This window comes from Sitodiplosis mosellana, unplaced genomic scaffold (genome assembly GCF_009176505.1).
Source record: "Sitodiplosis mosellana isolate CC-2019 unplaced genomic scaffold, AAFC_SMos_1.0 Smas_scaffold_1, whole genome shotgun sequence".
NCBI lineage: Eukaryota > Metazoa > Arthropoda > Insecta > Diptera > Cecidomyiidae > Sitodiplosis > Sitodiplosis mosellana.
Genome location: NW_022595244.1, coordinates 5,152,626 through 5,169,119, shown reverse-complemented (window position 1 = coordinate 5,169,119; position 16,494 = coordinate 5,152,626). Strand labels below are relative to the sequence as shown.

Here is a 16,494-nt window from a genome sequence, read left to right as displayed (position 1 = left end):
ATACAACACAGCGCAAGCAACGCTGATAAAAATGAATCGACTGGGTTTGAGTGCGACGCATATACATGGCGTTGTGTGTGCAGATGAGTGAGAGGCGAATCGTAGGCAAATGAGTGAATGGTTTTTCCATATGTGCAATGAATTTTGTTCATTCAAGACATTGTACCGACAACCGGAGAGATCAATGCGGAGAGGGCGAAGAGAACAGCATGAGCGCGGACGCCAAACGAAGAAATACAGGGCCAAGTGCCACTGAACGATATCTATACTTGCACTAATGCTAATTAAAAATCATCGATATGCAAGTTTGGATCTTTTTTTCTGTTGCTGTCGCATGCGCTATGGACCAAAAGCCAGTGTGATATTTATTAGTTTAGCAAGCGCGTTTTTTTTTCTAATTAGATAAAAATTAGCATAAAATTTGCGGACCAATTAAACGAATCTGCTGAAGTTGGTGTTTGACAGAATCTAATCCAATAAATAAATGCAAATGATGTCAATGGGTTTGTGCAAGAATTATCACATGAACTCGAAATGCCATTTTGATCTTTTTTCATGAGATTATTTCTTTTTTTTTTGCTTCAATGAATTGCGAACGGAACAACAACAGAAGCTACTGCAGCCCGATCTTTCGAATTGCGCGCGACGTTTGCAGTGTGTTGGGCGAGTTAGCCCGAAATTTTATTGAATTCGAAAGTGCGGCGAATTGGATGACGACGAGGCGAAATACTACAACATATACACAGAGGCACTGGCGATTGTTCGGTGTTCGATTGAAATGAACTGGCAACTACAAAGTCATACTTGGTGAGTTTGGAAAGGATTTTGATATGTGACGGTTTATAATAATTTGTGTTTTTTTTGTCGCTCTCTCTCCCTATTTGACGGTGTGTGCAATCGTATGTATGAAAGAGTGTGAGTGTGTGTATGTATGGATGATAACGTATGTATTGGTTTCGGTCGAAAAATGTTCAGTTTGCCAATATTAAGGATTGGTGATGAGACCAAAAACCGAATACATCGATAGTTGCGTACATGTACACGCAGTAACCACATAATAGCGACACACACTAAAATAAGAAGAAGAATTTTTCCGTCGTCGTCGATTTTTTTTAAGTAACATTAGATGTAACACAAAACTCAGCAACACAATTAACACAATTTTTTAGGGAAATTCATCTAAAACAAAATAATAGCAAAATATTAATGGAATTCGTTTTGTTTTAGTTTCAAGTGTTTAGTCGTTTTTAAATTCAATCAAATTTTCCAGTGCAAGCGATTTTTTCTTTCTTCTCCCGTACATTTTTTTTTTATTTAATTGTACACACACCGTAACTGAAATCGGGGAGAAAAAAAAGACGTGAATTTTAAGCAACCGAAGAAGTAGAAGAAAAAAAAATCAACCATCCGCATTGAATTTGTGCATTTAAAATCATATACAATATCGACTTCAATAAAACCAATAAATAGTTTTTCTTAAAAACAAAAAAAACGATAACATTAAGTGAAACATTTAAAGCAATCCAATTGAGAATTACAATAGAAAAATCATAGAATTTGCTATTCAGTTCAGTTCAATCGAATTTCATAGAACAACAACAAATCCATTATAATGGACTGCCATCGAATGTGTCGGAGTGTTTAAATAAGAAAAAAATAGTGGATTTCTTGGGAAAGGCACTAAATCATTCCGCAGGAACAAGATTTAGTGGTTTGGTGTGTTTGTTTTTTTTTTAATGAAACAACGTTGTTGTTTTTTTCTTGTGTTCTAGTGGAATTAGGTGAGTTGCTCGTGTGAGACAATTGGATTTGGATTGTGTGTGCACTATCGGAATCGCCCGTACAGACACTGACTGAACTTTCTAATTGCACTCAATGCGCAAATTATAATTCATTATCTTGCATTGATATGACTCCCATCTTGAGATTTCAATTGTTTATAATTCAATTCAATAAACAACGTCTGTGTGTGTTTTTCTCTCTACTGGCTGGCTGGCTGGCTGGCATTGAAAAGCGAAAATTGTTCACGTACGTACAAAGGCAAGAAGTGAATTGCTGTGGCTTTCAACAAAGAGAACTGTCAAACATGCAAAAAAAAATGTCGCAGAATTTCTATGAATCCAATGCTGTTGAAAGTGTTCCGTTTCTTTTTCTCAATGCAATCCAATGAACGCAATTTCATTTCAGTGCTTTTCATTTGCAAAAATTATTTGCAAACGCCATCAATTGCCAATAGCAGTGGATAGGAGAAAAAAAGACAGCAAAGAAAAAAAATGTTGCACGACGCCATCTTGTAAAACCGGCCGATTGCTTCGTGATTTTGTTTTGCTTTTCTCATTTCATGCCATTTGTATCTTGTCATCGAAAGACCATTTGTTTTCTGCTGAAGCGACACAGACAACTCACTTTTCAATGCTCTAGTAACATTGTATTTGAATTATTATTAATTTTTTCTCGCTTGCCTATGCTCTCGCCACAGAAACGATGTGAGTGAAATAGTGATCTTGCACTTGAATAAGATGCGATCCAGCAGCATCATGCTGATTAGATTTAATTGGATAAACAGTTTTTTTTTCTTTGTTTCAATTCACACTTCACGTGAGTGAGGTGTTTTATGACGTACAGAGATGAGTCAAATGCCAAACTTAAATTGAGTTAGACTTGGGGCGATGTCACCAATTGAGAAAAGAAGTGAGAAAAATAAATAAGTCAAATAATGTGATGAATCCAATGAGATTTTATGGGGCACACATATTTGGAAATGGCAAATTGTCGTTCGATTTCATGACTGCGCTTTTCTTCGACGAACATTTTAAAACCGAAATACTACAACGTTTGGAGCTTATGTCATAGAAAATTTTGCGCATTTAAAAAATCGAAATGTCATCATTTTCAGCAGTAAAAAAGAATCATAATAAAAGCCAAAGCAGATACTGATGTGTGATCCGAAAACAGTGTGAAACGAAACGATACGAAAATATTATATTCATATACACATACGCGCATTCAATCGCCTAAGTCCAAAATGTGTACACATTTAAAATGTATTTGAAGTGAGCACACGAGAGTGAATGAGGGAGAGACAGAGACAGAAACAGACCGACCAAGAACGAACAGTGCGTGTGACGTTTTTCGCCAGAATCAATTTGTATATAGCGTATGATTTCATACAAACAACATTTTGCGGGTGTACCCTTGGCTCAAGTGTGTATGCTTGCGTCAACGTTAAAAGTGCACTGGGTGCCCAATGAACCGAAATGAACATGTACCATATAATTTCGGTCGTTTTGCTTTTACATTTTTCCCTTGGGGTTGGGTTTGCCGATCATCGCGAAGAAAATAAATCGCTAATTGCATTACGAGACACGACATTAGTTGATACCAACACATGAATCCGTTTCATCGTTGACACAAAATAGCTGCAGGTGCAAGAAACTTACGTACGCAACGAATAAAAAAAGAGAGAGTTGAGAGAAATGAAGACAAAGTCGAGATCGTAGGCGCTTGCTGTTTTTCACTGTCTCTCTTTCTCTCTCCGTGCAAATGCATTTGTCCAAAAGTCGAATGTATACTTTTACCATTAGGCCAGACAATGAATCGCATTCAAGGTGCTGTAGAACACCGAACGGCAGACGTATCATTTCAAAGTTCGCTAATTCGCCGTCAAATGGAATTGCGAATTGCACGAAACAAAGAAACAGTTCACTTACATGTCGGTCGCGTTTTGCTTATTTTTTTTCTTCATTCTTCTACTTTTCGCTTCTCCTCTCTTGCGAATAATATTTCAACTCTTTCTCTGACACTTTGTGTGTACGGTGAATTCTGTGCGTATGTGAATCTACCTATACCACTGCATCGATTTGTTTTCATTTTCGTCGACTTGTGTATTCGTTGGGTATTTTGCCGTATTTTCGGTTTTGTTGTCGGTTTTTCGGGCAACCAACACATGCAAACGCGTGCTCGCTCGGTCGCTTGCTCGCCGTTGATGCGGGAATACGGAATGAAAATCTCTTGCTCCGCACGCATACACACGACGCACAGCATTCGACATTGGTGTCATACACACAGTGGTGTCTCGGTGCTCTGCTGCTGCTGCTTCGCCTATCGCGAATATACACAACAATCACATCGCGCTCTGTAAACAAAACTGCGCATTCGGTGGCTGTGTGTAGACGATTCACACACGGTAGAGCTCTGTGTGTGCCTTCCATTGGTATAAGTTATTCATTGCTAAGTTTTTTTTAGCTATTCTGTCACTGCTAACTATCCAAACCAATGGATTTCGATGTGTCAGTTTTTTTTTTATTCGACAAGTGCGTGAATTTGTTCTATAGTAAAAGTCTATACAAATTTATGATTTCTTCTCACTCACTCAATGGCCATTTGTTATTTGTCGTTGTGTTTCCTATTTCCAAGCGAGTACCTTTTGTGATTACGATCTTCGATATTCTTTTTGTTGGTAAACGTTGTGTGAATGGTTAAATACTTACGTATGTACATACGTTTTTTGTCTTATGGCTTGGCGTATTCATTATTCATGTTTCACAGTCGGAAGTAATAAATGAAAATCAAATCCTTCCATTATCATTTATTTGAATATGTGTCGGCATGCGATTCAAAATGAGGATGCATTCCAAGAGACTCAATTATTATTGATCGGTTCATTTAAAAAGTGTCATCCATGATGTAAATGCCACATTCCGATGGGCTATGCACACACAATCAGCTGACTTTGTACAGTTTGTTGGAAAAAAGAATGCTCGGTGTTTGGGTTGCATTAACCATTTGTTGATAGATTAAAACAGATAATCGACAAGTGAAATAAAATCCATAAATAATTTTTGTGTAGCCTTTGAACGAGTTTATTGTTTGACGGCTAAAAGAACTGTGCACTCGACAAAAACGAGGTGGATCCCAAAGCTGTAGTTGGAGTCCAACGGGGGAGAGCTGTGTAAAACACAATATAGAGGCTGCAGCGGTGTCCAACGATAGACAAGCAACGGTAGAACATAGAAGAGAAAGAGAAAAAACAAACTAGATTAAGAACGTATTAGGAAAATAATGACATACGATAGCAGAGGCCATGCAGTTGAATCGGCTGATATATCGGATCAACGACACGAAAACACAATGCTCAATCCACGGAATAATGAATCAAATCAACCGTAAGACTCATATAATTTTCATTCCTTTTTTTTAAGTTAACAGGAAGAAAAAACGACTCATATAGTCAACGCCAACATTCTTTGTTGTCGTTTCTTTTTTAATTTTTGTTTGGTGCCTAATATCGTTTCAAATAACGAAGCGGTGCAGATAACAGAAACACTACCACTGTTGTTTCCCCTGATAAGAATGTTTTTATTGTTATTGCACAGCGATAAACGGCCCGAGAAATGGACGAATTCTATTTATTTTATGATTTTCTTCATTCACACGGATTTTTTTGGGCATTAATTTTAAAAAATGTTCTTTTTTTCTGCTTTTGTTTTCTTTGTTTGGATTTAGAACGCCGGAGCAACTGATTGAAAATTTTCCGGAAGCAAAGCTTCGATCACTTATTGCAAAGATATCCAGTCCAAGATGGGTAGTACCAGTGTTACCTGAACAAGAATTGGAATGCCTTTTGAATTATGCGATTGAACTAACGAAGGCTGGTGAGTGCTAACCATCCGAGCAAATTTCCACATTTTCCATTTTACGAAACGATTCAATTCCTTTCTTTTGCTTCTATTTTCTTTTTGGTTCAGGCGTCGATGAGGAATGTGAGTCATGCATGCGCTTCTATCGCGACGGTTTGACGGTTTCTTTCATGAAAATCCTCACGGATGAAGCGGTCAATTCATGGAAATACAATATACATTATTGTATATTTAATTCGTGTGCAAAATTTATGCAATTGTGTGCATTGCATTTGAAACGTGATAATTCGTATTTGTTGGAATTGCTGAGCGTTGTACTGGATCCCGATAATAAATTCAATACGTTTAATATATCACGACAACCGGCCAATGCAACATCGTTTGCAAGCATTGCGGCCAATGCAAAAACGGAGAATTCAATCGGTCAAACCATACCGACGATCAGCACAACTCCTCCCAGCACAACGGCGAGCACGATATCAACAACCGTAACAACAACAACAACAATCGCTACAACAGCAACAACATCTCCGACGTCAAGTAAAGTTTAGGACAAGTTTATTATTAAATTGTCAATGGAAACTGATCGTCGTTTTGTCTCTTTTTTCATTTTGTACACAGTTACTCAAATCCAAAGTGTCAATGAGGAAATAACGACGCAAACAAGTTCGACTTCACCGTCGGCTGTTAGCAAACCAAACACGTTGCCGGTAAACACAACAACGTTGAGTTCAACCAATGTCACACAATCAAGACAATCGCCAGTTCAACTACAAAGCAACGAAAATGCATCATCGATCCCATCACGAAATCAGTCGAATAGTACCGTCACAAATGCATGGGCCACAATGTCAGAGGATCAAATTTATGCAAAATCACCACCAGAACCACATCATCCACGCGGTTGGCTGGTCGATCTCATCAATCGGTAGGTTTTAAAGCGGTTTTCTTATACTGATATGAAGAAATGGGTCTTTTGTCTGAACAAACTTTCATTTTCCATCCAAATAGATTCGGTCAATATGGTGGTTTCGATAATTTGCTCGATCGTTTTTATGCTGGCGTTGCTGCGGTGCAGAAGAAAACCGGCGAACAATCAACGGATGCCAAAGATGTCATCACAAAAACAGCCACATCAAATGGAATCGCAAACACCACCCGTTCAACGGCAACTAAAGCAGCCAACGAAAATAACAGCAACATAACATTGCATTTAATTTATGCATTAGTTCGGCCATTTGGCCAATGCTACGAATTACTTACCGTGCACACCATTGAAAAATACTTTTTACCAATGTGGGAGATTGTCTTGCAATTGCTGAACAATTTATCGGACGACGAGCTAAAACGTGAAGCAAAACCTGAAGGTCGTAACGATTTGATTAATGGCATTATTAAAGCGGCACGATGTTTAACTAGTCGTTTAACGAAACAAGAAAATCTCATCAAAGAATTGGAAATGTTTCGATTGAAAATGATTTTACGATTGTTGAAAATTTCCAGTTTTAATGGCAAAATGAGTGCATTAAATGAGATCAATAAGATTTTATTCGCCTTTTCGTACTATCCACGTCAATCGCAGATACCGATGTGCGCACCCGAAGAGGAAATCGAATGGTTGAATGCGGAAAAGATTGCCAAATGGATAAAAGACAGCAATGTTTTGGGCATTGTGCTGCATGATTCACTGCATCAGCCACAGTATGTGGATAAATTGGAGAAAATTTTACGGTTTTTAATCAAAGAAAAGGCTCTAACGCTCAGCGATTTGGATGCCGTGTGGCAAGCACAAGCCGGTAAACATGAGGCCATCGTTAAGAATGTTCATGATTTGCTCGCAAAATTAGCCTATGATTTTAATACCGAGCAATTGGACCATTTGTTTGGATGCTTTCAGGTGAGTTTCATTTTCTTTCAACCGTGGCCTATGCCCTATGAGTCGAGTTGGAATTAATCCAAATTTAAATTTTGTCCATATTCCACATACAGGCTAGCATGAAATCAGCCAATAAGCATCAGCGCGAGCGTTTGCTCGAATTAATACGTCGTTTAGCCGAAGACGATAAAAGCGGTGTGATGGCACACAAAGTGTTGAAGTTATTTTGGACGTTGGCCCATAGTTTGGAGATCCCAAAAGAAGTGATGGAACAAGCACTGACGGCCCATGTAAAAATTCTGGATTATAGTTGTGCTCAAGAGCGTGATGCTCAGAAAACGATATGGTTGTCAAAGTGTGTGGAAGAATTGAAACAGGACAATGGATGGGTGTTGCCGGCATTGCGTTTAATACGGGAAATTTGCTGTTTGTATGATCCATCAACTAGTCATGTGCAGCGAATGCATCAAAGTTTCAATCGTCAGCATGTGATTGAGCGGCTACAGAATGAGCATACGCTAGTCATTTTGGTAACCAATAGCCTTACCACGTACATGGATCGTGTACGAGCAATTGTTAAAGAGAAACCAGATATCGTGCCTGAAACATTGTTACTGGATCAACGTTATCCGCATCAGCAGCAGATTCAAGAGCGTTTAGATTTTTTGAAATTTGTCCTAAAGGATGGTCAATTGTGGCTGTGTTCCGATCAAGCGAAACAAATTTGGCAGTGTTTAGCCGTGAATGCCGCCTTTCCAACCGATCGCGAAGAATGCTTTCGATGGTTTGGCAAATTGATGGGCGAAGAGCCCGACTTAGACCCCGGTATCAACAAAGACTTTTTCGAAAATAATATTTTGCAATTGGATCCCCAATTGTTAACGGAAAGTGGAATTCGATGTTTTGAACGCTTTTTCAAGGCGGTCAATTCGAAAGAGGAGAAATTAAAAGCAAAATCACGCAGCTACATACTCGATGACGAAGATCTCATTGGCAAAGATTATTTGTGGCGTGTCATTACCACGGGCAACGAGGTCATTTCCCACAAGGCAATCCAATTGCTGAAAGAAGTGTCGACCGCACTTGGGCCACGACTACAAGCAAATATTGCAACATTTCATGAGAACTTCATCCGGGAATGCTGTGATCGGCTGAAAGCTTATTACGACAACATTATGGTTCTTACCGAAACGATGCAAGGTGACAATATACAGGAGAACAGCGACGAAAATAAAGATAATAAAATGCGTCATGTTGAAGCGGAAAAAATGTGCCGTGTTATCATTATGCTGTTGGAATACATTGTGGAATGTGATCGTGCATTTACCGGTGAACGTCTGTTTTTGCCATTGAGTCGAGCCTATCGTGGAAAACACACTACACTTTATGTTCGCATCCAATTCCCGGGCCGGCAACAAACCGAAGACATTGAAGTGAATACACACAGCAACGAAATGGTCGCTTCATTCAAGCGACAATTGCTCAAACGCATCAAAAGCACACCAAACAACATCAAGATCGATTTTTACTATCCAAATGACAATTTGATCGAAATTAACGACGATCAAAATGCAATTAGTTATTATAATATTCGTGATAAAATGTTGATAACCGCCAAACTGTCACCATACAGTCCGGGCTTATCGAGCAGTCCGGATAGTTCGTCTGATAGTAGCACAGGTATTTATTGTCATTTATATTCCGATTATCGCGATTTTTCCTACATTTCTCTCTCGTTCTTGCGCCACAGGTTCTCCACCTCGTCCGTGTCCCGATATGTTGAAACCGGAAAACGAACGACAACTGCCCGGTATCATAATCGCACAAAAGCCAAACTTTACCGAATTCTTTTTGCGATTGTATCAGCTGGGCATCGATTTAAATCATGCACTGTTGCGAGAAGGATGCCGTAGTCTGTTGCACTTATTGCCAATCGATCGATTAACATCACAGAAATTGCAGCAAATGTGCAACCCCTTGGCAACATACGATAACTTGGTGGTGGTTACGCCTGAATCGATGTTCCTGCATCCACCATTCGCGCAAGTGATTTACAATTTGGAAGTGTTGTACGCGTTGCTCATACCGGCCGTCGAGCAAAATCAATCGTTTCAACTAACTTGGATTCACTCAGGTGTTGCTCATTTCATTTTGGAGCTATTGACCAAAAACAATTTCTTACCAAACTCCGATGTACATACTAAACGTGCTGCCTTCACTAACGTGCTGCGTCTTTCGAAGATATTTTTGTTTGTTGTTGGCTGTGTACTGAGCAAAGGTGAGTTTCATTTTCTTTCAACTGTGGCCTATGCTCTATGAGTCGAGTTGGAATTAATCCAAATTTAAATTTTGTCCATATTCCACACAAAGTTGGCGATGAACCGACATCAACAGCAGCTGAAACCGGTCGGTCACAAATCGATCTGCTGAAATCAACGTTTACGAATATTTTGGGCCAGACGGAACAAACGATTCGAGCCATTGCACTGAAATTGGCCGACAGTCTATCGAACGAGATGTTGTCGTATGAACCGGAAGGTGAAACATGTCGCAAATTATTTGCAAGTGCATTGAAGTGGTCGTGTCCAGACGTGCAAACGATCAAAGCGATTGTTCAGTTGGCATGGGCCAGTGGCTGTGGTCATCTCGATATGTTAGATGCGAGCAATAGTTTTAGCGATTCAAAACCGACACCAGAGCAAGCGGATCATAATTTATGCAAGGAAGCTCTTGAAGTGTTGACCATATCTCTGGTACTGAATCCCGAGGCGAGCGAATCACTGAGCAAAGATCCAATGTGGTCAAAATTCATTTTGGCATTAGTACTGGAGAATCCAATGCGTCAAATACGACAGAGTGCAACCGAGCAGCTGTATTTGATTTGCACCTATTGCGCCACCGATTGGAGACCATTCTCATTTGTTATTGCCTTGTTGATTGATGCACTGGAAAATCTGGCACCACACAATTCCAACACGTGTGCCGAATTCTTCCAGCTATTGTGTCGAACATTGAACTATGGATGCATGTACAATTGGCCATTTCCCATTAACGATGTACTATTGACGCAGGAAATCTCATGGCTGCGTGCCATTTTGGAAAATGTGAAACAAACGGGTGAAACAAGCGTGCACGAAGATCTCCTCGAAGGGCATTTATGTTTAACGAAAGAGCTTATGTTCTATTTCAATGCTGATCTAAAGTCGCAGCTAACCGATTTCATTATGGAAATTCTCGATGAATTCCTGTTCCCAGCCTCACGTCAATATTTGCAACTCCATCAAAGCGATCAGTTGATTAATTTTGATGCTGCGCCACCCGTTTGCCGGAGCCCGCATACCATAACGGCCGCATGTGATTTGTTGATTGCATTATGCCAAAATTCGATACCAAATATGAAATTAATCGTTAATAATTTAGTCAATATGATTTGCACACATTCGGAACCGTTACGCGAATGGGAATATTTGCCACCGATCAATGTACGGCCATTCAAGGGATTTTGTGGTTTGAAAAATGCGGGCGCCACATGCTACATGAACTCGGTGTTACAGCAATTGTTTATGGTGCCATCGATAAGAGTTGGTATTTTGACCGCAGCCGGAGCATGCAACGATCCACACGAAGATTTTAGCAACGAAGCTGAGGTAATTAATTACCTTTACACTCATTAAACTCTATAAAGAGATGCTAAATCGACTTTTTTTGCCTTAAAATTTTAGTCGCCACCCAATTATTATGGAAATGAAAGCGACACGGAGCTCAGTAACTTGAGCGCTCGTGAACGTTATAATGTGTCAATTTTAAAGCATGTTCAAGCAATATTTGCTCACTTGGGACACAGTGCACTCCAATTTTATGTTCCACGCGGCTTATGGAGCCAGTTCAAGTAAGTAAATCTGTCATTTTTCTCTCTCGTTAGCCAATTTTTGTGTCAATGTTCTATTAATCCAACTCCATTCTCTTTAGGCTTCAAGGTGAACCGGTGAATTTGCGTGAGCAACAAGATGCTGTTGAATTTTTCATGTCGATTCTCGATAGTTTGGATGAAGGATTAAAGGCTCTGGGCCATCCACAATTGATGGCATCAACTCTCGGTGGTTGCTTCAGCGATCAAAAGATTTGCAAAGAGTGTCCGCATCGTTATTCGAAAGAGGAACCGTTCAGTGTGTTCAGTGTAGATATTCGAAACCATAGCTCATTGACTGAATCACTGGAACAATACGTCAAAGGAGAATTGCTTGAAGGCGCCGATGCCTATCATTGTGATAAATGTAATAAAAAGGTATGTCAAAATTGATGAAACTTGCACATTTTGATCTTGTTTTAAACCAAACTCTTTCCATTTGATTCGACAGGTGGTCACAATAAAAAGATTATGTGTTCGAAAATTGCCGCCCGTTTTAGCCATCCAATTGAAGCGCTTTGAATATGACTACGAACGTGATTGTGCTATCAAATTTAATGATTATTTCGAATTTCCACGCGAATTAGACATGGAACCATACACAGGTATAATATAATGACTTGATTTCCTCACGAAGAATGGTTTAAAATTCTAATTTCCAATTATTATTTTTTTCAAACAGTTTCGGGATTAGCTAAAATCGAAGGTGAAGTAATTGAATACGAAGATGAGTTGGATGATTCACAGAGTACGACCAAATATCAGTTGACTGGAATTGTTGTGCACAGTGGACAAGCCTCTGGCGGTCATTACTTTAGCTATATTCTTCACAAGTAAGTTTAAAATCAGAACAACACGAAAGAAAAATTCCGGATCTGATATTAAACTTGGTTCTTTTCTATTCGCAGGGATTATGAAACGGGTAAAGATCAGTGGTATAAATTCGACGACGGCGAAGTAACCGAATGCAAAATGCATGAGGATGAAGAACTGAAGGCACAATGCTTCGGCGGTGATTATATGGGAGAAGTGTTCGATAGTAATTTGAAGCGGATGCAATTCCGTCGTCAGAAACGATGGTGGAATGCGTACATGCTGTTTTATACACGCTGTGATCAAAAATTCATACATAAAAAATCACTCAAAGAACAATTGTCACTGGCTGAAAGCCGTCACTGTATATTACCAATGCCGGAACCAATCGAACGCAGCGTTCGCATCCAAAATATACGTTTCCTTCATTCACGCAGCATTTTTACACCCGAATTTTTTAACTTCATTCGCAAATTGGTTCATTCATCGGCACCGACGCGTATTGAAAAATTGGTATGACTGAAATGATCAATGGACTCTAAAAAATGAACACTCTGATGCATTTATAACTTTATTTCCTTTGTAGACGCCACAAATTGAGGAGTTATCGTTGTTAAGCATTCAGTTAGCATCACGTTTTTTGTTCCATACTGGATTACATACGAAGAAAACGTTGCGTGGAGCATCAACCGATTGGTGAATATTTTTTTCTTTTTTCCTTTTTAATTGACCTCACACTTTTTCGACCAATGACTTTTTTGAACGATGTTTTATATCGCCACTGACATTCTGTCTTCTTCCTCGATACAGGTACGAAACCCTTTCACTCCACCTTCGTCACTCGCCAATGGTACGACGCTGGTTCAGCGAAAATGCTTTGCTCAGTGTCTCTGGGCGATTGGCTGAATATATTTTAGTTGCACCAACTCCAGAGCTTCGCAGCATGTTTGTAAAACTGATTGTGTTCTTGTGTCATTTCGCCATGACGGATGAACCATTGCAAAGCATACAAACGACGGCCGATTCGTTGTGCGAACAAATTCTATTGCATGTATTGTATTTATTAAAAACGGACGTACCAGATAATGGAAAGCATTTAACGCAATATTTCACATTGTTCACCATGTACGCCGGTATGAGTGTGCAACAAAAGCTGCAATTGCTTAAGGTAAGTTGATGTCAAGCCATAAATTTGTTGGCATTGCATGAAAAAAATCAATCCAAAGACGAAAATTAATCGACTTTACTTTGATTCCCAGTTGAATGTTCCGGCGATATTCATGCAAGTGGCGTTGGACGAAGGACCTGGTCCACCAATCAAACACCAATACCCAGAATTATGTAAATTGCATCATGTTGTATCGATGCTTGTGCGATGCAGTGACATAACATCGGAGTGTTCGAGTCCAAATGAATCGCCAATTTTACCAAATGTCTATGGCGAACCGCAAATCAATCCCGATGAACGACCCAAACTCTCAAAGGAAGCCATGCAACATCTGTTTCAGAAAACAACGTAAGTCAAAAATACGGTATTTTTCACTGTAAAATTCGATTTTTTTCTCAAAATTCGTGGGAATTAAACCATGTTTTCTCTTTCCGTAAATAGCTATATCAAGAAAGTCATTGAAGACGTGCATGTAGGCGAAGAAGGATTGAAATTGTTGCAATATTGTTGTTGGGAAAATCCGATATTCTCACGTAATGTCTTAGTTGAGCTATTGTGGCAATGTGGATTCACATACTGGCACGATTTACGCCATCACACCGATATGCTGTTGAATATTTTGTTGATGGAAGATTCGTGGCAGAATCATCGCATCCACAATGCATTGCTTGGGGTGGCCGAAGAGCGTGAAGGATTACTTGAAATAATTCAGCGAACCAAAACACACTACCAGAAACGAGCCTATCAAATCATGAAATGTTTGGTGCAGCTGTTCAAGACGTGTCAATGCGCACACGAAATGCTGTTAAACAACTTCAAAGTGACAACACAATGGGTGATGGCTTGTGAGTGGCTCCGCGAAGAGCTTGACCGACGAGTGCCCAGCAATCAGTACAGTTACAGTTCCTGGTCACATTCATCAGTGGCCATTTCATCGGTTGCTACGAATGACAACTCCAACGGTTACATGCTCGAGCGATCACAATCGGCCAAAAATCTGTTGACGTTGGCATTCGAGTTATGCCCGAGTGAGGTAAATATATCATTTTTCTTATAAGATTATACTTTTAGTTGGAAACAGATCGAATGAATTGAATTTCGGCTATCAAATCAATTGAAAGCATGACCAATTGTTGAAATCCAATGCTATTTTCCAGCTTGATTCAACCGAAAATGAAGAGATTTCGGATGGAGGTTTGGTACGTTTGCAATCACAACAGATGCTAGATCAAATCCACAGTGACGAACCGCTGCCAGCGTCCGGCACCGGTCCAGTCGATGGTGATAATGATTCATCGGATAGCGCAGAAGATCCACGCGAAACGATGCATTCTGGAATAACAAACAAATCACTTCTTGGAAATATGCGATGCAATCAGAATCTTCGTCACCGAAAAGATCTCGATAAATCGGACACCGTGCAAAATGGTAGGCACTAAACAATAAAAGACTTTGAAGTATTTAGCGATGAATTTTGTTTAAATTATTCATGTTATACTCTTTAGATGAGTTCGAAAATCGACTTTTGCCATACGAAGACGATGAACAAGAGGATGACAACGATACAAATATCACGGATGACGAAGAGAACGTTGATATTGGGGTGAGAAACAAATATGTCTTTTTTTCGATTCATAACAAAACTGAAAGCAAATTGAATTGAAAACTAATCCATTTTACTTGTTATCGTTTGCCATCCACAGAATCATTATTACCAAAAGCTTGGTATCGATGAGAAAACTGACGGCACGAATTCGAGCCGACTGAAATTGCTGTTGACTGAAACGCAAGATGTGGCAAATGATATGAAAAATTTGCTAATCACCAATCCAAAAACGGTTGCCGAGCCAGACACAACAAAGCCAGATGTTAAGCCGAATGTATCAGCGACCAGTTCATCACCACCAACAGTTCAATCGAAAAGCGAACAGTAACATTTGGACAAATGACAGCAGCGGCGACAACGGCAACGACAACGTTCAATCGAATCGAGACGATACTCAAGCCACTGATTTACCAATGCAAACAAAAGTAGAAACAAATGAAGAAAAAAAAAACGAACCAAGAGACACAAAAATAGTTGTCGCTGTTGTTTAGTTCCATGCGTTGTCGGAAGCTCTGCAAGGAGAGTATAAAGAAAATCAGGATAAGAAGAAAAAAAGACCGAATCGTAAACCACAAGAAGACACAAAACGAACGAACGCTGGTCGAATTGTTAAATCTTAAATGAAAAAAAAAAACAAAGAACATATAAATTTCATTTTTTTGCGCTTATGTGTGATATAAAATTAATAACTGAGAATGAATGGAGGTAAATTGATAGTAAAAAAAAAACAAGTTAAATAATCTAAAATCCACTAATTTATATACAACAAACACAACAACAAGAAAAAAACATGGTGAATAAAACAATTGACAGTGAAGAATGAATTAAGAAAATTAGAGCGAAGGAATGGCAATAGAAGAGAATGCAAATGAACAAGATAACGAAATTGAAAGTAATTGCAATCAATTGCTGATATATATTAAATGGAAGATAGAAGTTGAAGAGGAAAAATCCACTCGAGCAAACTGTATTCTTAATCCTGATTTATGTTTAATCACATAATCATCTACTTATTCACACATTCACAGAATAACACACACACAAACACACACCGAGAGAGTAAAACAAATTTAAGCTAAATAAAATTGATCGTGACTCTAGTCCATCGAATCAGTAAAACAAAAAAAATAACATAATGAAAACTTAGCTAAACAAACAAAAAAACAAATCGTTATACAACATCAACAACACAAAAAATTACAAACAATTTTCCAAATATGATTATTATCGAAATAGAATTCAATGAATCAATCGAAATGGTGAGAGGGAGAGAGAGAGAGAGAGAGAGAGAGAGAGAAGAAAAATTTGTTTACATAGATGCTCGCGAATACATTAGGAAGTTAATTTGAAAATTTGCATTAAAAAAAATTAAATTACAATTTTGTTGCAAATGCAATGCAACACAAATGAACTATTGAGTTGTAAAAATCTAAAACTATGGAAAATCAATAAATTTACATAAATTAATATTAGCGCGAGTATTTT

General features: G+C 38.9%; 1 protein-coding gene across 6 annotated transcripts; it reads left to right on the top strand.

Annotated features, from left to right (window-relative positions):
- Positions 1 to 703: 703 nt before the first annotated feature.
- Positions 704 to 16,481, top strand: LOC129568180 (probable ubiquitin carboxyl-terminal hydrolase FAF). 6 transcript variants are annotated; one of them, XM_055445793.1, is made up of 22 exons: positions 751 to 807; positions 1,228 to 1,781; positions 4,850 to 5,165; positions 5,506 to 5,654; positions 5,748 to 6,179; positions 6,261 to 6,567; positions 6,651 to 7,536; positions 7,629 to 9,195; positions 9,266 to 9,793; positions 9,886 to 11,162; positions 11,238 to 11,404; positions 11,485 to 11,800; positions 11,874 to 12,027; positions 12,105 to 12,255; positions 12,331 to 12,748; positions 12,822 to 12,931; positions 13,046 to 13,403; positions 13,495 to 13,751; positions 13,845 to 14,436; positions 14,561 to 14,831; positions 14,909 to 15,006; positions 15,107 to 16,481. In XM_055445793.1, the coding sequence occupies exons 3-22, from the start codon at positions 5,062 to 5,064 to the stop codon at positions 15,335 to 15,337; spliced, it is 8,373 nt and encodes a 2,790-aa protein (XP_055301768.1). In that variant the 5' UTR covers positions 751 to 807; positions 1,228 to 1,781; positions 4,850 to 5,061; the 3' UTR covers positions 15,338 to 16,481. The 6 variants fall into 6 exon arrangements, with proteins under 6 accessions (XP_055301788.1, XP_055301768.1, XP_055301760.1 ...); XM_055445785.1 differs by having other exon boundaries at positions 805 to 887; XM_055445802.1 differs by having other exon boundaries at positions 805 to 899.
- The last annotated feature ends 13 nt before the right edge of the window (positions 16,482 to 16,494 follow it).

Coding starts and splice junctions, on each gene's coding strand:
- LOC129568180 (XM_055445813.1), top strand. CDS start 5,062: ATGACATACGATAGCAGAGGCCATGCAGTTGAATCGGCTGATATATCG. Junction 6,180..6,260: donor AACAACATCTCCGACGTCAA/GTAAAGTTTAGG, acceptor TTTTGTACACAG/TTACTCAAATCCAAAGTGTC. Junction 11,405..11,484: donor GGCTTATGGAGCCAGTTCAA/GTAAGTAAATCT, acceptor CATTCTCTTTAG/GCTTCAAGGTGAACCGGTGA.